At 43.9% G+C, this 22,045-nt stretch overlaps 1 protein-coding gene across 1 annotated transcript in view; it reads right to left on the bottom strand.

The window, feature by feature from the left end:
• PHLPP1 (PH domain and leucine rich repeat protein phosphatase 1) overlaps positions 1 to 22,045 on the bottom strand; it is a 216,987-nt gene that overhangs the window by 33,970 nt on the left and 160,972 nt on the right. The window contains exons 7-10 of the mRNA XM_061130925.1: positions 18,149 to 18,351; positions 16,235 to 16,295; positions 10,617 to 10,712; positions 6,277 to 6,432 (exon numbers count right to left, since the gene is read on the bottom strand). Coding sequence (XP_060986908.1) covers positions 6,277 to 6,432; positions 10,617 to 10,712; positions 16,235 to 16,295; positions 18,149 to 18,351 — 516 coding nt within the window. The remainder of the gene's footprint in view (positions 1 to 6,276; positions 6,433 to 10,616; positions 10,713 to 16,234; positions 16,296 to 18,148; positions 18,352 to 22,045) is intronic.

Genomic DNA, 22,045 nt, shown 5'->3' with positions numbered 1-22,045 from the left:
CAAAAACACACAAAAGTGATGTTTTTTCTCATTCCGGAAGGTCTGTGATTCTCAACTTTACCTCCCAGATATTTTTCTTATTAATTAGGTCAGGGTAAGGTTTCAAATGGAGGAAGGCATGGCAATCCACTCCAGTATTCTTGCCTGGAGAATCCCCTTGGACAGAGGAACCTGGTGGGCTACAGTAGTCCATGGGGCTGCAAAGAGTTAGATGTGACTGAATGACTAAGCACAGCACACAAGAATTCAAAAATCTATACAGAATTAAGAATTCTGATGACTGGCCAAGTTGAGTCAGTAGAAATGAGAAAATGGCCAGAAAAATACATGTTTAATAGGTAATCTAGGGGATCCTGAACACCCTTTGAGAAACACTATTTTATTTCATTATGGCAATCAAAACATCAGAACTTCACAAGATAGCTCTTTTCCCTTAGGAAAAATAATACAGGCAATCTAGCTCTTCAAAATGTCAGAAATTTTCTATCTTTGCCAAAAGGCACCAGTTGTCATGGTCAATTGATCACGCTTTCCCAAATCTTCCATTCCCTTTTAGTCCCTTTGATATTTACACCCATTCTATCTGAGTCACTAAAACTTATGGTCTGTAATGTGACTAATACTCTGGGGATATTTTAATAATTACCACGTACTTCATTTGTACATACACTCTCTCCTCCTTCACATCCCCTGAAAATAACCTTGTTTTGCTCCAATCAGGGGGGAAAAACAGACCCTAATCTCCACTTGTAACAGGAATCTATAACTCTCCCATAAAGGGCCCATTATGGCTTTGTTTATTAGACTTATCTCATCAGAAGCGGTTCTCTGGCCATGATGTAAGAGCGCAAACGCAGAACGGCCCAGGGATCAGCCACCGACAAGCTCTCAGGAGGGGCAGAAGGACAGCGGCACCTCACCCACCCGCTCCGGCGATCCACAGGGATATCCACTCCCACTCCTGCCTATCTGCTGAAGAACACTGATTATCTGAGACTCTTTTAGGGGTTCCCATCAAGAAAATTCTCAACTCTCTGTAAGATGGGAGGACTAGGCCAGTTAAGATCCAGATTAGAATATTTGCCAGTTTCCCTCACAGAACCAAGTCCTGTCTTGATCACAAGATACAAAATCACAGTCCATTTATTGGCAAATATGGTCCAACATACTTCACATCTGTCTATGGTTATTGAGCTGCCAGTCAAAAGACACAACATTCAAAGAAAAACATGGAGAGTAAACTCATAAACTTAAATTGCTGATTCAAGTCATAAGAATTTTAATACAATTGGTCTGAAGGTGATCTGGAGCCACACTGCTGAGTTGGCGTGCCCTAGACCCACGCTCTGCAATGGGGGACCCACAGCACCAAGAAGCCCTGCCCGCAGCCAAGAGCAGCCTCCGCCCCCCAAACCAGGGAAGAGCCCCAGCAGCGGCGGAGACCCAGCACGGCTAAAAAACAAACAGATAAAAGGATGGGGGAAACTGGTCTGAAGTTTTCAGAGGAAGCCAAGGATATCACTCACTAGAAGTCATCTAATTTAGACTCCTCTCTCTTCTCTAGTTAACTGCTACCAGGTCAAGCAGATCAAAACACACCATTCCAAAACTATAAAATCTCACAGACAATAGCATGCAATGAAAGCCATGATACTGTGTTTTACCAGCAAGATTCAGAGCTAAAGAAATCTCCTTAGAAAGAGAGTTCAACCTTTTGCTGTGTCCAATAACACACGTTTTTCTGACCTCTCATGACGCTTCCAAGCACAAGTTCTATTTAGAGAACAAACTAAACCATTTTAACTTATGAAGACTTATATATTCAGGCCTTTTCCTCAGTTACATAACCACAGAACTAGTAGTAATAATTTATTACCAGAAAAAAAGAAAGAAAGAAAAAGTGAGTATCTACATATATTTTTAAAGATCTGTACTATGAAGCAAACTGAATGGAAGGAGAACTGAAGCAGTCTTGTCTCAGCCTGGAGCCATCTGCCAAATACAAAGCTCTGTATCATACAACAGAACGCTCCTCTTCATACCAGGAGCCTAATGAGAACCAGCCCCATCACTTATATTCTCCTTTTCGCTCTAACCTACTACGTTTTACTAGTTCATTGTGCAGCTATTTTAACTCGGCATCAGACTGTAAGTACCTTGAGGATTAGTCATTTTTCAGTTTCCTGAAGCACCCAACCCAGTGACATAAACTGACAAGGTCAGGGAGACACCGGCCACCCTGAACCAATAAATGAAAACAGATCACAGCTGGTCCACCTGCAAGGAGTGTGTGATGATTCTCTCCTAGAAAACCCTCTTAGTATTTTAAGCTTCATGTCTTTAGGTTGACCTACTCCCAACAATGTCGGTAGTAGTTTATTCCTTCCCCTCAAATGAAATCAAGCCAAATATACTCTATCCTACATATTCCTGAATGTAAATTATGCCTCAATGTAAAATCTTAATTAGTCTCAATTAAAATCTCAATTAAAAAGATTTTAAAGTAGGTAGATAAAACCTCAATTACTTAGGTTTTGGAAATGGGATAAGTAGAAAAAAGTATTAACCCTTTAAGAGGCAGTAAATAGTATGGTACAACAGAGGGAACAAAATCAATATTTTTATCATAATTTTGTATAGCATGTCATCTATAAAAATTAATTGAATCACTATGTTGTTGTACACCTTAAGCTAATATAATATTGTAAGTCAACCATATTCCAATTTTTAAAAGTTCTGTTTCTCTTGTCTTCCAAAGAGTGAGATAATACAAGAACGTTGTTCAAAAAAAGATCTCATTGACATAACCCACCCTTTTCATAACCCTGTCTGCCCCAGAGACTCAAACCTCCTGGCCTTTCTGACCGAGTCGGGACCACAGGGTCAGCCTGGAGACACAGCTATGGCGCGCGCTCGGAAAACAAAGGCGGAGCGCCTTCTGGGAAAGCTCCTCACTTCAGCCCTTTCGGTCGCTTGCTTTTCTCTCACAGAACAGAAGCAGGACGCCTGCCCTTTCCAGCTCCCTCGGCCCCTTACTCCAGAGCATTCCTGGGCCAGAGCCGCTTTCACACGGCCCTCCCTCCTCCCAAGACCTGCAGACTGCCTATGTCCCCGGAGACAGCCCTGACTCTTCAAAACAGAGCCGGCTTTGGACAGGCCTGTGCGTTCAGACAAGGGCATTTCAGCCGACATGCCTTCAGCTCTCACTTGCAGGCTCGGCCCCCTCTGCTCCCCTCGGTAGCAGTGTCCTCCTTCAGAGGCTCGATTTGGGTCCTCAGGTTTTCACATTGTGTGACTAGAAATATTCTGGCTCATACAGTCACCCCTGTTCCAACAGACACAGTTCCTTTGGGACTGTACAGCCTAGACAACATGGGAAGACCTGCGGAGGGCCACGAAGCAACAGTCCACACAGCAGTTCCTAAGCCCAGGGGTCAGCAGAATGGCCTGTGGAACAACCTAGTTAAAGTTGCCACTCGAAGCTCCTCATGTGAACACAGCTGAACGTGAACACAGCGTCTCCCGGACCACACTACGAGCACCCTCAGACACACGCTGTCAGATGCGCCTGGCACCTGGGAGACTCAGGACTGCTTGCTGACACCTCAGAGAATGCAACACATATACAAGAGTCCCTTTAGAATCAAATCCTCAGAAATTAACAAGAGCGATTACTACCTACTGGAGAGTTCCAGGTCTATTTACCTTCTCGATGAGCCATGACCTTACAAGATGCAGAGTCACATGTTTATCTCACTCAAAGACTCCTAAAACCCAAATGCATCTACCTATTTTTTTCCTATCAATTCAGTGTCGATCCCCCAAGAGAACAAGTAGACTCCCATTATAGAACTGCATGCAGATTTTGCCTAGCGAGCCTCAGGAAAGGAAACACAAGGTTACAACACGACATAGAATTCTCCGCAGGGGAAGAAACCAAATCCTATATTCATAACAACAAGAAACAAGACTACAGCTACTGATAGGCTGTGCATCGTTTTTTCACATGAAGGCAAAAGCAAGAACAATTCTTTAAGCGATCTTGAAATGCTGTACTCTGTCAGGGCAATGACAGCACCAGCTGTTACAAAGGAGCAATCCCGTTTTCTCACAATTTCATTGTATCTCAGTAACTGTTCCAGTAGGAAATTCATTGTAACTTACATTAAGTACAGAGAGTAATTTTTTTAGTGAGGAAAACAGAAGGAAAAGAATGAAGTAAATATTCTCTGTTTCAATCTGGGTGATGGTTATGGGCTATATGTGTATATAAAAGTTCACAGAGCAGTATGGTTAGGAGTTGTACACATTTATTATCAGAAATTACATCTGGATAAAAAGATTTCCTTTAAAAAAGGAGGAGGAATAAAAAAATGCAAATCCAAGATCAAGGGTAGTATTTAAAATTCCTTAAATTTTCTATCTTTCATTAAACAAATATTTACTGAACATCTTAAAAGGGTTCCTACACTGTGGCGGGAACATGAGCCGGGGCAGCCACTATGGAGCAGGATGAAGGTTCCTTAAAAAACTAAAACTAGAGTGACCATGCAGTCCAGCTTCTGGGCATATATCTGCAGAAAACTCTAGTTCAAAAGGACACATGCATCTCAGCGCTCACAGCAGCACTGTTTAACAACAATCAAGACATGGAAGGACTTCCCTGGGGGCTCAGTGGGAAAGAACCCGCATGACAATGCAGGAGACATGGGCTTGATCCCTGGTCTGGGAAGATTCTCTAGAGAAGGAATGGCAACCCACTCCAATATTCTTGCTGGGAAATCCCATGGACTGAGGAGGCTGGCGAGCTACAGTCCACGGGGTCACAAAGAATCAGACACAACTTAGTCACTGAACAACAAGCGATGGGAACAACCTAAACGTCTGTAATCTGTGAGCGGGGCGAGACCAGTAAGCAAGAAATTAAACACAGTGTGGTGTGATGAGTACGATGGCAGGGTGAGCCCTGGGGGCTTGGGGACCGTTATCTATTTCAGTTCAGGAGAGCCAGAGTTCTTCAACTGCTATTTCACCCACAAAATCAAAACAAAAAAACCACACATTCTGAAATATTTTTTAAAGCAAAAAGATCCATCATGATGTCTTTCTCTTAGGGAAGCACAAAACTAAATTTAACTCTTGTCTTTATCATGAGGCACAGTAAAAGTCAGATCCTTCATCTTGTCGCTAAAGTTATGGTCACTCACTAAAATAAACATCCACAGAGACCAACATAATTCAGGCCACCAGGCTATGGAGCATTTCGGTTTAATGCATAAGGGCTCTGAAGCTAACAAGATGTTCCAAAGCAATTTAACATGCACAGCTACTTACAGCTTTCTTGAAAGAAAGTTCTGCCCGTGGTAACTCCTCAGAGAAAAGAGTTTCCACTTAATGTTTAAACTAACTTCCTCCTTGGATCAAAACAATGTCTTTTAAAACTTAGTAAACAAGTAATTTAGAAAAACTCGGTCCAAAAAGAAAATAGTTCAAATGTGAGGGGAAACTGTGGTAAAGATGAGAACTAAAAAAAAAAAGATAAGTCAAAACTCTAGGAAAATCTGTCGCCCACAGTCATAAACATGTGGAGACAGAAGGGAGACTCCTGAGATGACTCCTTTAGGCAGGAGTGACCTGCAGGGTTTTGCCCAGGTCGCAGACTTCTCATCCTATCACTCACACCCCCACGGCGCAGGGCTGTTTATGCACGGCTCACCGTACTTAAGGAATCAAAATTAAGGAAGACTTGCTAAGATATTCCTGCCTCTATCCCCACAGAATGGTGAGGCTGGCAATACCATTTTCTTCATAAACGCAGGACAGATAGATGTCACAAGGAGTGGGTAGCCATTCTCTTCTCCAGGGGATCTTCCCAACCCAGGGATCAAAACAGGGTCTCCTGCCTTGCAGGTGGATTCTTTTCTGTCTGAGCCACCAGGGAAGCCTCAGATAGTCACAAATTCCACTTGAAATGGTCTGAGATCACCTAAGACAAGACTGGGCTTCCCTGGGGGCTCAGATGGTAAAGAAGCTGCCTGCAAAGCAGGAGACCCAGGTTCGATCCTTGGGTCAGGAAGATCCCCTGGAGAAGGCAATGGCAACCCACTCCAGTATTCTTGCCTAAAAAATTCCATGGATAGAGGAGCCTGGTGGGCTGCAGTCCATGGGGTCGCAAAGAGTTGGACATGACTGAGCGATTAAGACAGCTAAGACAAGCCTGCTAATGAAGGGGCATTTCACGAGTTAATGAGCAACCAGAGCAAACCCGCGCTTTACCTGTCGGCCTTCATCAGGAGGCTGGGTGGCAGCTCCAGGAGCTGGTTGTGCTGCACGTCCAAGACCTCCACCGAGGTCCTGTCCAGCCTTTCAGGAAGCCTGGTCAGCTGGTTGTGTCCTGCCAGCAGTTTCCGGAGACTACTGTTACAAAACAGGCTGTGTGAACAGGGGCAAAGAGAGAAGGTGACTTACTGAGAGCTCATTTGGGATGAAGGCTTAAAAATGAATGGGAGGAAGAGAAGACTTAAAATTACCTTGCCAAGAAACCTAAATTCACCAGAGCAACTGCAAATTCATTTTAATATAAGCTCAAAGTTTGAGCTGTTATTTCAATGCTTTCCATACTTCAAAAAAAAAAAAAAAAAAGGAAAAACTATGAAAAGGACTATTTAACAGAGCAGCTCTCCTTAGTGTGAAGGAAACACGAGTTTCTTTTTTATTTATTTATTTATTAGTTGGAGGCTAATTACTTCACAACATTTCAGTAGGTTTTGTCATACATTGACATGAATCAGCAGTATATTTACACGTATTCCCCATCCCGATCCCCCCTCCCACCTCCCTCTCCACCCGATTCCTCTGGGTCTTCCCAGTGCACCAGGCCCGAGCACTTGTCTCACGCATCCCACCTGGGCTGGTGATCTGTTCCACTATAGATAATATACATGCTGTTCTTTCGAAACATCCCACCCTCACCTTCTCCCACAGAGTTCAAAAGTCTGTTCTGTACTTCTGTGTCTCTTTTTCTGTTTTGCATATAGGGTTATCATTACCATCTTTCTAAATTCCATATATATGTGTTAGTATGCTGTAATGTTCTTTATCTTTCTGGCTTACTTCACTCTGTATAATGGGCTCCAGTTTCATCCATCTCATTAGGACTGATTCAAATGAATTCTTTTTAACAGCTGAGTAATATTCCATGGTGTATATGTACCACAGCTTCCTTATCCATTCGTCTGCTGATGGGCATCTAGAAACACGAGTTTCATGGACGACATGGAAGGTGGCGGCCTCATCGCGTCAGACTCATGGGGCAACTGCAAGGCCGCCAGCTCCCAGGCAAGGCCTACACCCGGGGCTGCCCGGGACACAGGGCGCTCTTCTACACAAGAGACTCTCAAGAAACCCAGCTGAGCAATTTTCACCTACAGGATCAACATTCAATGAGGGTTCTTGCGTCCAAATAAACTTTTACCAATGCCCACTGAGAAAATGTTACTTTTTCCTCAGCTGCATTTCACAGTAATTATTTGTTCCTTTCCTCACTTCCCTAAATCTGATTACTTTTATTTTCTCATTGATTTCATCCTGGACCAAAGCAGACTCCCTTCTAAAGAAAACGGAAGGCGCTCACTGCAGCATTTTCTTCTGAGCCTTAAACGAGCTGTTGGGAAGCGTGACTGTTTCTTCTATGGATTATCAAAACTGCAATAAATGATGAGTTTGTGTTCATCAAAGCAAAATCTGCTTTATGATCACTTCAGACAGCAACAGTTGCAGAGAATAAAGCACATCCTGCGTTAAACACAGAAGCCTGGGGACTGTGGGGAAGCAAGGTTGTGATTCACGTCAGGGTCACTTTGAAACGAGAGCTCACTCACACCGACGTCAAAGAATGAGGCTTCCTCACCTGCCTCCTGTTTTCCACCATCTTGACCTCACTCACTTAAAAGTTCTTAAAATCACTCTAACTTAGAGCCATAACTTTATTCACTTTAAGGATGAAAATGAGAAACTTTGGTCACAAAGATGCTACCAACCTGTCTCAACAAGGTGACACTGTGGGCCACCATTAGGGATCGCCTGCCTCCGCGGGTTCAGAGGCTAGAGGACAAGACGAGGTGTCCAGGACGGTCTCCAGTCAGTTACTGCAGGGCCGGCCTCCGGGACGCTCACTCTAGGCTCCTAACTCTGGATTTGGTCCACAGAGGAATGGGATTATCTGTCTGTCTCTCTCTCTCACGCACAGACACACATATACATACACGCTTTACCCCTAAATAGAAGGATAGCTGAAAGAAGATAACACAATCTTTATCTTCATTTTTCCACATAAGAAAGTAGATTTCATGACTACAGAATGAGTATACATGCTAGTGACAGAATTTGTTCAATTCTTCTGTATATGAAGAATAAATACCTTCTTTTCCTTTCAATACATCTCTGGTTCTAAATATTATTTTCTGTTTTGTCAAACCCTTTCAAACACATCTCTTAGACAAACAAAGCTTGAATGGTTCAATCAGTTTCTAATGAATCGCTGTCTTGGCCTGGATGTTAGATCAATGACAGGGCTGATACAAAGTTTGCAACTAAACAACACTATTAAATGAGCAAACAATATGTACTGTTACTGTCCTATGTGTTAAACGCACACAAAAACAAACGTTGTTTACATTTTATGACAATAGAGCATCTGGATTTGCTTTGAATAAGCATTTGTTTAGATCCCCCAAATCCTGCACTGTTCAGTTCAGTTCAGTCGCTCAGTCGTGTCTGACTCTTTGCAACCCCTTGGACTGCAGCACGCCAGGCCTCCCTGTCCATCACCAACTCCCGGAGTTTACTCAAACTCATGCCCATCGAGTCAGTGATGCCATCGAGCCATCTCATCCGCAGTCGCCCCCTTCTCCTCCCATGTTCAATCTTTTCCAGCATCAGGGTCTTTTCCAATGAGTCAACTCTTCCCATGAGGTGGCCAAAGTACTGGAGTTTCAGCTTCAGCATCAGTCCTTCCAATGAACACCCAGGACTGATCTCCTTCAGGATGGACTGGTTTGACCTCCTTGCAGTCCAAGGGACTCTCAAGAGTCTTCTCCAACACCACAGTTCAAAAGCATCAATTCTTCGGCGCTCAGCTTTCTTCACAGTCCAACTCTCACATCCATACATGACCACTGGAAAAATCATAGCCTTGACCAGACGGACCTTTGTTGGCAAAGCAATGTCTCTGCTTTTTAATATGCTGTCTAGGTTGGTCATAACTTTCCTTCCAAGGAGTAAGCATCTTTTAATTTCATGGCTGCAGTCACCATCTGAGTGATTTTGGAGCCCCAAAAAATAAAGTCTGACACTGTTTCCACTGTCTCCCCATCTATTTCCCATGAGGTGATGGGACCACATGCCATGATCTTAGTTTTCCGAATGTTAAGCTTTAAGCTGACTTTTTCACTCTCCTCTTTCACTTTCATCAAGAGGCTTTTTAGTTTCTCTTCACTCTCTGCCAGAAGGGTGGTGTGATCTGCATATCTGAGGTTATTGATATTTCTCCCGGCAATCTTGATTCCAGCTTGTGCTTCTTCCAGCCCAGCATTTCTCATGATGTACTCTGCATATAAGTTAAATAAGCAGGGTGACAATATACAGCCTTGACGTACTCCTTTTCCTATTTGGAACCAGTCTGTTGCCCCATGCCCAGTTCTAACTGTTGCTTCCTGACTTGCATACAGGTTTCTCAAGAGGCAGGTCAGGTGGTCTGGCAGAGCAAATCAAAGATTAATTCACTCGGGCAAACTGGATAAGAAATCAGTTATCCTGTATTTATGTAATTGTTGGTTTATTTATATGTTTGTTGCAGCCTGCAGTGACACAGCGGCTTTAAACTCCAACAGGCTACATGTGTTAAATCGGGGAGGTCAGAGTAGGGAAGAGAAAAACAGATGGAAAGGTAACAGGACAAGATTTTTTTTTAACAAATTACTTTTCCTTGTTAGTAGTCACCTTTTACTATTTTTGCTATCTTCTAAAAGGGTCTCTCTCTCTCCACGTCCCACACACACACTGCTGCCCAAAGTCCTTCTGATGCTGGTGGGCTCTGCACCGGCCCACCTAGATGCTCGCTGAGTAAGACTCGGCTCACAGGTGTCATATGTTCCTGAGAAGCAAAGCCAAAGTCACTGAGCTTCCCAGGAACTAAAAATGGAAATTTAGAGTTTAAATTAAATTCTTCTCACATTTCTTCTACAAGAAGACAGACATGTTAAGACAAGAGACAGAAAGTAAAGATTCTGAAAGAATTAGGATCACAGAGGTGAACCAGCCACATCATTTGCTGAGTTTCTGGACATTTCTTTTGGCTTATTTGAAAAGTTCCACCAAGCATCAGCCTCCACAAGGCTTCGCCAAGCCTGGCTAGCAGTCAAAGCTTCTCTCTACTTGTCAATACATGACGAAATATTACGACTTAACGATGCCATGAGAGATAAGAGATAGTCAATAAGGTTTGAAAGCAAACTCTTTCAGGGGTTCATAACAACAAATTAAACACTGAACCAGCAATTTTTTCCATTGTTCACCTTATTTGAGATTCTCTAACTTAATCTGTGCTTAATACTCACCGTGCAGGAAGTTCACATATTTGATTATGGCCAACATCCAAAACTTCAAGCTTTCGGCTTTCACAGACCCACTCAGGCACGTTTTCTAAACAGTTCCTAAATGCAAGAATATACAATTTCTTCTTTGATTGGAATTTGGCTTAAAACATGGTTCAAAAGTCAAAATAATTACATACAACAAATAAAACTTCAGAGGAAATACTCAATTACAGTGAATATAAATCAAAAAGATATGTGTAGTCACTTTAACCTAAAGCAGGATGTGATAAAGAATAAGAAATAAAGAAAAAGTAGGAAAGAACACAGTAACATCAGTTATATTATCTCTAAAGTCTAAAAAATAGTTTGGTTTCTAGAGTTACTATCCCAAAATGTCTATAAACCCATGTAAGTTTAGGGAGAAGATGTCTTCCACTGGAAAACCAATAAACACATATTTACACACTTCCAGTTATGGTAAAGAGTCAAATGGCATTAAATAGATTTGTTTTCCAATCTGCATTTTTACCATTAATATGAAAAATTTCCCCAACTCCAGAAGGTACCCTGAGACCACTGCCACAGACAAGAGGAAAGAAATGCTGGCAATGAAAACATACACTGACCCTAAGACTCAGAATCAATGATTTGAAAATATTTACTTATGCATTTGACAGTAATTATAATTACTGGAAACAAGTAAACTAAACTAATGGTAACTATAATTGTTAAATGAATTGACCACTTTTTTGATAAATCTGTTACCGTATTTGTCTCCTTAGTCATGGATGGTTAGCTTTTTATCTTGTTTTTAAAATATGTGAAATGACTAGGCTCAAAAAAAATCTAAAACAGTATGTATGTTATGGTTACAATTCTTTAAAAACAGATGAACAAGTCTGTGAAAAGTATGAGGCTTGGAACAAGGATTATAGAGAATAAAATTTTTTGCTATTTTATCAACTTCTCAATTAAAATATAGAAAAGAAGGCATTATTTTCCATTTAGTGTTTGTATACGTACACATTGCTCAGGCTTTGAAGGTCTACCGACTGGACACTTAATTATTTTATTGTATAGTAGTCAAGGAGGGCATGGAAACCCACTCCAGTATTCTTGCCTGGAGAATCCCATGGACAGAGGAGCCCGGCAGGCTACAGTCCATTGGGTTGCAAAGAGTCGGACATGACTGAGTGACCAACCGCGTGCAGGCACGCGCGCACACACACACACACACACAGAGTCAGACATGACTGAATGACTAAGCGTGCACACTCACACACACACAGAGTCAGACGTGACTGAGTGACTAAGCGCACACTCTCACACACACACAGAGTCAGACATGACTGAGTGACTAAGCACACACTCTCACACACACACAGAGTCAGACATGACTGAGTGACTAAGCGTGCACACTCACACACACACACACACACACACACACACACACAGAGTCAGACATGACTGAATGACTAACTGCACACTCACACACACACACACAGAGTCAGACATGACTGAGTGACTAAGTGCACACTCTCACATATACACAGAGTCAGACATGACTGAGTGACTAACTGCACACTCACACACACACAGAGTCAGACATGACTGAGTGACTAAGTGCACACTCACACACACACACACACAGAGTCAGACATGACTGAGTGCTAAGTGCACACTCACACACACACACACGGAGTCAGACATGACTGAGTGACTAAGCGCACACTCGCACACACACACAGAGTCAGACATGACTGAGTGACTAAGCGTGCACACTCACACACACACAGAGTCAGACATGACTGAATGACTAACTGCACACTCACACACACACACACGAGTCAGACAGGACTGAGTGACTAAGTGCACACTCTCACACATAGACAGAGTCAGACATGACTGAGTGACTAACTGCACACTCACACACACACAGAGTCAGACATGACTGAGTGACTAAGCACACACTCTCACACACACACAGAGTCAGACATGACTGAGTGACTAAGCGTGCACACTCACATACACACACACAGAGTCAGACATGACTGAATGACTAACTGCATACTCACACACACACACACAGAGTCAGACATGACTGAGTGACTAAGTGCACACTCTCACACACATAGAGTCAGACATGACTGAGTGATTAAGTGCACACTCACACACACACACACACACACAGAGTCAGACATGACTGAGTGTTAAGTGCACACACACACACACACACACACGGAGTCAGACATGACTGAGTGACTAAGCGTGCACACTCACACACACACAGAGTCAGACATGACTGAATGACTAACTGCACACTCATACACACACACACGAGTCAGACATGACTGAGTGACTAAGTGCACACTCTCACACATAGACAGAGTCAGACATGACTGAGTGACTAACTGCACACTCACACACACACAGAGTCAGACATGACTGAGTGACTAAGTGCACACTCACACACACACACACACACGGAGTCAGACATGATTGAGTGCTAAGTGCACACTCACACACACACACGGAGTCAGACAGGACTGACTAAGCGCACACTCTCACACACACAGTCAGACATGACTGAGTGACTAAGCACACACTCTCACACACACACAGAGTCAGACATGACTGAGTGACTAAGCGTGCACACTCACACACACACACACAGAGTCAGACATGACTGAATGACTAACTGCACACTCACACACACACACACAGAGTAGACATGACTGAGTGACTAAGTGCACACTCTCACACATACACAGAGTCAGACATGACTGAGTGACTAACTGCACACTCACACACACACAGAGTCAGACATAACTGAGTGACTAAGTGCACACTCACACACACACACACGGAGTCAGACATGACTGAGTGACTAAGTGCACACTCTCACACATACACAGAGTCAGACATGACTGAGTGACTAAGTGCACACTCACTCACACATACACAGAGTCAGACATGACTGAGTGACTAACTGCACACTCACTCACACACAGAGTCGGACATGACTGAGTGACTAACTGCTCACACACACACGGAGTCAGACATGACTGAGTGACTAAGTGCACACTCTCACACATACACAGAGTCAGACATGACTGAGTGACTAACTGCACACTCACTCACACACAGATTCGGACATGACTGAGTGACTAAGTGCACACTCACACACACAGAGTCAGACATGACTGAGTGACTAAGTGCACACTCTCACACATACACAGAGTCAGACATGACTGAGTGACTAACTGCACACTCACTCACACACAGATTCGGACATGACTGAGTGACTAAGTGCACACTCTCACACACACAGAGTCAGACATGACTGAGTGACTAAGTGCACACTCTCACACACACAGAGTCAGACATGACTGAGTGACTAACTGCACACTCACACACACACAGAGTCGGACATGACTGAGTGACTAAGTGCACTCTCTTTCACACACACAGAGTCAGACATGACTGAGTGACCAAGTGCACACTCTCACACACACACAGAGTCGGACATGACTGAGTGACTAAGTGCACACCCTCACACATACACAGAGTCAGACATGACTGAGTGACTAACTGCACACTCACACACACACAGAGTCGGACATGACTGAGTGACTAAGTGCACACTCTCACACACACAGAGTCAGACATGACTGAGTGACTAAGTGCACACTCTCACACACACAGAGTCAGACATGACTGAGTGACTAAGTGCACACTCACACACAGAGTCAGACATGAGTGACTAAGTGCACTCTCTTTCACACACACAGAGTCAGACATGACTGAGTGACCAAGTGCACACTCTCACACACACACAGAGTCGGACATGACTGAGTGACTAAGTGCACACTCTCACACATACACAGAGTCAGACATGACTGAGTGACTAACTGCACACTCACTCACACACAGAGTCAGACATGACTGAATGACTAAGCGCACGCTCTCTCACACACACACACATATCAACCCCTAAAACATCTCATTAAGGTAGGCAAGTGAAAGTACCCTTCAGCATAAGCAAACACTAAAATAACACAACTCCTCTAAGTCATAAAATATCCTGAACTTTGACCCTGAGGAAATCTAAGAACCTCGTAAGCACCATAATAAGCAACAGCTCAGTTCCTTTGGAAACGTAAATACTGACAGAGAGGAGGGTGAAACACCCAGAGACATGTGAAGGATCGGATGCAGAGGGTTTTCTAAGAGAAAAAGTCCTAGAGTTTGGGAGGTGGACAAGGCAGAGTGTGTCACAGTGCAGGCTCTGGACATGAGAATTTTTCTTAAGAAAAAGATGAACAGCATTTAAGCACAGAATTCAGCGACTAGCACAGCACAAGTTTCTAATTCAGTCTCACAGGGTGGGGTGGGGGGGCTTCAATAGGAACCAATTAGCAATTACATCCTTTAAACAAAAGAAAAACAGATTCACTCTGTGGCCAATTCTCTAGAATAAATCTATTCAAGATATTTATATGCACCCATGTATGCAAACCCCACTCCTGTACTCTTATTTCAATACTGAAGATAACAATATTCAAGGCTGATACAATAAAAAGAACTTGGGTAGTGTCTGACTTAAAGTTTATTAAACACAAAATTGACGTGAATTTAGTAGGAAGTGTATGAAACACCACTCATAAAGAATTTTATAAATTCAAAGCTGTAACTGTAATCATTCTCACATCAGCTAAATTCTGACACATTCTTACATAACATGATTGAAAATATTATTAAAATATCTAGGTTGGTATACTTTTACGACTAAAGGCAAATTCTGCACCTGACAAATTACACAGCAGCTGTACCAAATTTATGCACTGAAATGAGCTGCCTGTCACATTGAGAGGCCATATACTCCTATGTACTGTGGTCGTTCAGAAAAGTTTGGATTATTACCTTTGAAATTACGTTAAAAGTGAGTTTCAATTTAGTGTGTGGAGATTATGAAAGTCTAATTTGCTCCAATACATGCTTTGGGCCTTCAGGGAAAAGTTAACTACAGTATTTGTGGAAATCAAAGTAAATATGATACATGGCAGCAGTGAATCTGTATACAAGGTGAGCAGGTGAGCTTGTGCACAAGTGAGCTGAGAGGAGTGAGCGGGCTGTACGGAAACCCCACTCTGGCCGTGCCAGGCGCCACCACTTCAGGGCTCCAGGCAGGAGACGTGGGGCTTCCCCGGGAGCGCAGTGGTAAAGAACCTGCCAAAGCAGGAGACACGGGTTCAACCCCTGGGGCAGGAAGATCCACGGAGAAGGAAATGGCCACCCGCTCCAGTGTTCTTGCCTCGAGAATCCCACAGACAGAGCCGCCCATGGGGTCGCCAGGAGCCAGACGGGACCGAGCGCCTCTCCCAGCTGTGGGCATTCGGCAGTGCTGCTGGCTTTACAGGTCATTTCTGTTGTGCAGCAAAGTGATCACCTGTTTGTGCACACATATCCCCTCTTTCTTGGGTTTCCTTCCCATGAGCTAGGTAGAGTTCCCTGTGGTGTACAGGAGGTTCTCATTCGTTACCTATTTTATATTAAAAGTTCTCATGCTCAGGTTTAGACAGAATCATCCAGATAACTTTCACGCAGACCCTAGAGCGCTCCAGGAACTGGCTTCTTACCTTGAGACATCCATGTAGGACAGATAATTCGGAACTGGGCAAACATCAAGCTGGACAAGTTCTAGGAAGCAGGAAAAAAACACAACCAAACACATCACCATTCAAGTGATACAGAGACTCTTTTTGTGTGTAGAATCGTTCCTGTGTTCTATTCTCCATTGTTTGTTTAGGTTGGGAAGCACAACATATCCATTTGTTTAACTCTAAACTACAGGGAAGTACAGAGACCTTCTAATTTGGTCACAAGGTCTAGTCAAAGACTGAAATAAATCACTCACTCTGCTTTCCTGCCTCTTCCCATCCACTTGCTGCGGCACTCCTCTTGTTATGCAGCCTAAATTTTAACTGGAAGATTACGAATATCACTGTTTTTAAACACTCAGGGTTCCTGGCATATAATCAAATGTGTCTTGGCTTGAGCCTTTTTCACTCTGTGCCATTCACTGGAATAGCACTCCTGAGGATCAGAAAGGACTTCCTCTACTCAAATCTGGAAGCCTTCCTCAAAACTGTGTGCAAAGTGACACCAAGGGCTCTGCTTCTCAGATGCAGTAGTCTCAAGATGCCCTTCTGCTTTCTCTAAACACTTACCAAGTGTTTCAGAGGCTCAGCTCCTCTCGGCATCCTCATCTGGCCCCAGCTAACTGTGATGGTTTGGGAAGTCTACTTCTGGTACCGGGTCTCTTCTCTGCTCTAATTACCTTACCTCCACGGTTTCAGATACCACCTCTGAGCAGATGTCCTACATCGACATCTGTAGTCCCAACTGCAAATTCCTACTAACTCACATGAAACCACTGCAATAACCTGGATTAGTGGAAAGGCGGATTATCCCACTCTTCTCCCATACAGGCACTCTGGACCCTGCTTTCACGTTAATTGTCTTACAGTTTCATTTTCATCACTTGCCTCTTCCACTAAAAATTTCCACTGGATCTCTACAGCTTACTGTACCAGCTGCAAAGTTTCACCATCTGACTCCAAGCCATGTGTTCCATAAGTACATGTTACCACTTCCCAGCAGGTACCTATGAGAGCAGAATTCCCTTTTGCTCATCTACCAAATGAACCACATTCATATTCTTTCCACTTCAACACCTATTTCATGTCTCCCAACTAGCCAAATCCTATAACACTTTGGTGACCTGCAGTTATCTGAGGTTTATTTCTCCATTGAGATGACAGTAAATTCATTAAAACCAAAAAAAGAAAAAGGAAAAGGAAAGAAAGAATCCCATCCTTTAGCACTCCTGCACTATATGACACAGAACACAAGTGCCTGACAGACGTGTTCAGTGCAGCGGTGAGCACTCATTTCCATTCAGCTGTCTGACAGGAAGGGGCAGAAACCTCCATTCATTCACCAAACGTGCCCATATAACCTTTTCTTTTTCAGAGCTGCCAAGATCTCCAAAGTCTAAGGAGGCAATCTTATTAGATGAATAAGGCTCTTGCTTTGTGATGGCCCTGTGGTATATAATGAGGTTTCTCTTGCACTGAGGTCCTCTGTTGGTGGAGCAGGAAATCTGAGACCTTGTATGGAATCCATAATAGACGTACCTTCCACTTTCACTCTGCAGATTCACTATCTTCACAAGGTGGCCCAATAAACAGTTCACTTCCCACTGTCCCCCACCCCCGTCTGTTCTTCAAGTTGAAGAGCCAATCACCAGTGGGAATAACTTATGTAAATGTCACAATACGAGAAAAACAAGTCAGGAACTATAAATAAGTCCTTCCTTTTTGATTGCTTTAAATACCAAACAGCATTCTTCTGTCATGATTTTTATCTTAGCAAAAATTGACAGCTATTTTACTAAATAGGGAAGAAAAGTCACAGCCAGGAGGGAGCTGACAGCACTGAGTGGATTCTCGGGGCCACGTGAGGAACCCCGATGTGGTCTTGTCACCTACCGTTGGAAGAGGCATAGAGTGCTTTGAGGACGCAGCCACAGATGCTTAACGTCACCAGCTGATTCCTTTCACAGTGTAAAACTTCAAGGTTGTTGAAAACCATAGCATCCAGACCCCCAAGTTTGTTGTCTCGCAGATCGAGCTGAGTGACATGAGGGAGAAAGTCCACTTCATCCGCGATTAGCTTCCTAATTAGGTTCAGTCTTGAGAGGAAAAGGACATGAACAGAGACTATAATCAAAGGCAATGCTGTCAATACAAGCCACCGCCTAACACGTGACCAACAAGGACTCGAGTATCACTCTATCTGAGCTCCCCAGGACTTCCTGACTCTCAGTATCTGGTCTTCCTTCACTAGCTAGGTTCCCTGGCTATTTCTAGCTACAATTCCATGAGGTCTTAACTTTGAAACTATATTCTGAAATGCAATTTAGACCATTAATAGACTGGAAGAGAAGCATGCATATTGATTTTTACCTTAATTCATTTCAAGGGGGGGGAAATCATTTAAACATTTATTTCCAAGAATCTGGTTGAAAGAATACAAGAAACAGAATCCAGAAAACCCAGCTAAGCACCTGCAGCTACACTGAATATTTAAGAAAGGAGAGAGGGCAAGCGAGCAGGTGGATGAGTAGCCATAAAGGACAAAACTAACAGGCGAGCTTGGGAAGAAAAAATAATGAATGGGGACCACCTATGCACCAGAAACAGGCGTGTAAGCCTACCTGAGAATCTTCATAGCTGGTTCCAGACAAAGGATTAATTACCAAAACTACCTCCATCTTTAAAATACTGCTTGAAAAAGCAAAGCACAGGAAATACTGCTATTTGGCATGTAGGATTCACTGCGAACCCACAGAACAAAGGATTGTGATGGGGCCCGATGAGTTCAGGGCGCAGGGAAAACCTGGCAGAGCCTCGGTCATGAACACTGGTCAGCTCGTGGGCCAGCGCTGCCATGGATGAGGTGCCAGGGAGACAAGCAAGCAGGAAGGGGACTAGGAATCAACACAGAAGCACATCGAGTGTGGAGAGAAACATGGACCTCCCCAGTCCTAGTCTGCTAGGCTGCACCCAGTCCCGGTACAAACAAACAAACAGCAGAGCCTCCCACGTCCCGTCACAGAGCTGACAGAGCGCAGAGACCGCGCGCTTGGTTACAGGAGCGTTCACGTGAGGGGGGAACGTGGAAAAAAGCCAAGTGTGCTCTGCAGTGGTTTCCAGCCCTTGGAAAAAATAAAATGAGAGTAGCTAAATTTTTAAATTTTAAAAAATAAATCTAAAAAAATAAACTGAGAGAACTGAACTAAATTTCTAATAGCAGTATCATAAAGCCATTGGAACACAAGGATGAGGGACAAGACAGCCAAGAGCTAGGATTTGTCAAACGGCAAGAACAGCATGTGGCTTCTTCACATGTCCCTGAGATTTAAAATTATTTTTTTTGCTCCTTCTCTTTTCTGTTCCAGGTTGTAAGAGTAAAAAACTGGCCTCAACTCAGCGATCTGCCTATCTCGAAATGCTCACTAGATTACTAGAACATGTACACATAATCACTTTAGTTCAGTCGCTCAGTCATGTCTGACTCTTTGAGACCCCATGGACTGCAACACGCCAGGCTTCCCTGTCCATCACCAACTCCCGGAGTTTACTTAAACTCATGTCCACTGAGTCAGTGATGCCATCCAACCATCTCATCCTCTGTCATCCCCTTCTCCACCTGCCTTCAATCTTTCCCAGCATCAGGGTCTTTTCCAATAAGTCAGTGCTCTGCATCAAAACCCTCATCTCCTTTTGGATATAAGAGCCTATAGGAACTGAAAACTGTCCCGTGTTCTCCCGAATCTACACTTTAAATCACCTTCATGTGGCACTATCATCTCAGTCCACCCCAACCCTGCACTGTGATAACATGGACATAATTATAGGGCTGATTTAATGAGACAAAAGAAAATTTATAATGACAGGGAGGTTATTGCCACTATTCACTTTAAATTGTCAAGTCTTATCAGGATGCAAATATCAAAAGGTTTCAGTCTCACATAATAATACGATTACCTCAGATGAACTTTTAAAGAGGCAAAATGTTTGTGAAAATTTCTTTCCAATAATCTCCTCAGTTAACAGAGGCATTTTATTTATTTCATCAATACTCATTGAGCATTTATTGTGTGTAGGTCGGCAGTGTGAAAATGTTCTAGTTCCAGTCTGCTGCTCAACACTTTACATATATGTCCTTGAGCCATCACCTAAGCCTCCAGGAAGTCTCATTCTAACCTGGAAACTGGGGCTGACACCTTCCTTGTCCTACACGGCCGCTGAGAAATGAGGGGGACGCATGTGCCAGTGCTCTGCAAACGAGAGGAGGTCACGGAGACGAGACAAGGACAACCCTAGGCTTTGCGTAAGAGATGAATAAAATAAGGGACGTGCCAACAGATTTAGTAATTCAAGCCACATATGCTTTAAAATATGAAGCCAAAGGATACAAGTCAGTGATCAGTGTCATGGTGGTGGTTTAGTTGATAAGTCATGTCCAACTCTTTTGTGACCCCATGGACTGTAGCCCACCAGGCTCTTCTGTCCATGGGATTTCCCAGGCAGGAATACTGGAGTGGGTTGTCATTTCCTTCTCCAGGGGATCTTCCCCAACCAGGGATCAAACCCATGTCTCCTGCATTGGCAAGCAGATTCTTTACCGATGGAGCTACCAGGGAAGCCTGATCAATGTCATAAATGATGTATAAGACATACAGAATGGTCAAAAAGAGATGCTATGGGAGAGGAAGCATCTCATCTGAACCCCAAGAGCAGGCAGAATTCACGGGACATAAATGGGAGAAGAAAGGAGTCCATGAGGAAGAGCTGAACGGCCTTTGGACTTTGAGGCTGAGCTTCACACATGGGTGCAGGGGCCCCTCAGGAGCACACACTACGTGAGAGGAGTGAGGACAGGGACACAGAGGTGGGTGAGTCCATTAACATTTATCAAGCACTGGGCCTACTGCACGCTAAAACTGGGGGTTCAAGGACACATGCTTCCCTGGTGGCTTAGATGCTAAAGAATCTGCCTGCAGTGCAGGAGACCCCGGTTCAATTCCTGGGTCTGGAAGATGCCCTGGAGAAGGACATGGCAAGCTTCTCCAGTATTCCTGCCTGGAGAACTCCATGGACAGAGGAGACTGGTGGGCTACAGTCCACGGGGTGGCAAAGAGTTGGACACGGCTGAGTGACTCACCCGTTTTCACTACAGAGACTAAGGATATATAAACGAGAGCAGTGCTTCTCAAGTTATCTAGGAGGAAGGACCTATTTTCCAAACTTCTAACCCCTCACAGACGGACGTGCATGCACGAGGACACAGCTCCCTGCACAGGCGGCTCACCACTTCGAGCTCGCCAGCACCTAACCTCATCCGTTCCCTTTACAATGAGATGCGTCTGCTTACACGGGTCTATGGGAATACTGTGGCAGTGCTCGATGTTTCTAGGATATTAAGTCTCAATCACTATACATATCTCTTTGTTAAAAAAAGTTGCAAATAGTTGGTTTGCTAGCACACGCTGGAGGACCACAGTCTGGACAGAACCATACTTAGAACCTCATCCTCAAGGGATTCACAGGCTAGAGGCTTGAAACTAGAGATGAGAGCTTCAGTACCTTGAATTAGAGAACTGAAGGTTCTGAGTGCGGCTGTGCTTGAGAGGCTGTACAGTGTCAGCAGATAGCGCAGAGAGGAGGCAAGAGCAGCAGCGAGAAGAAAAGTAAGGCCAGAGAGTGAGACTGGTGCCCAAGACGACCTGACAGCATCTGGGTGGCACACCAGAAGAGAGTCACAAATTCTGTGTCTGGCAACCAGTGAAGCTGGAAAACTCGCAGGGGCCACAGGACCAG

This window comes from Dama dama, chromosome 27, assembly GCF_033118175.1.
Source record: "Dama dama isolate Ldn47 chromosome 27, ASM3311817v1, whole genome shotgun sequence".
NCBI lineage: Eukaryota > Metazoa > Chordata > Mammalia > Artiodactyla > Cervidae > Dama > Dama dama.
Note: the sequence above shows the minus strand (reverse complement) of the source record. Positions and strands in the feature narration are given on the sequence as shown.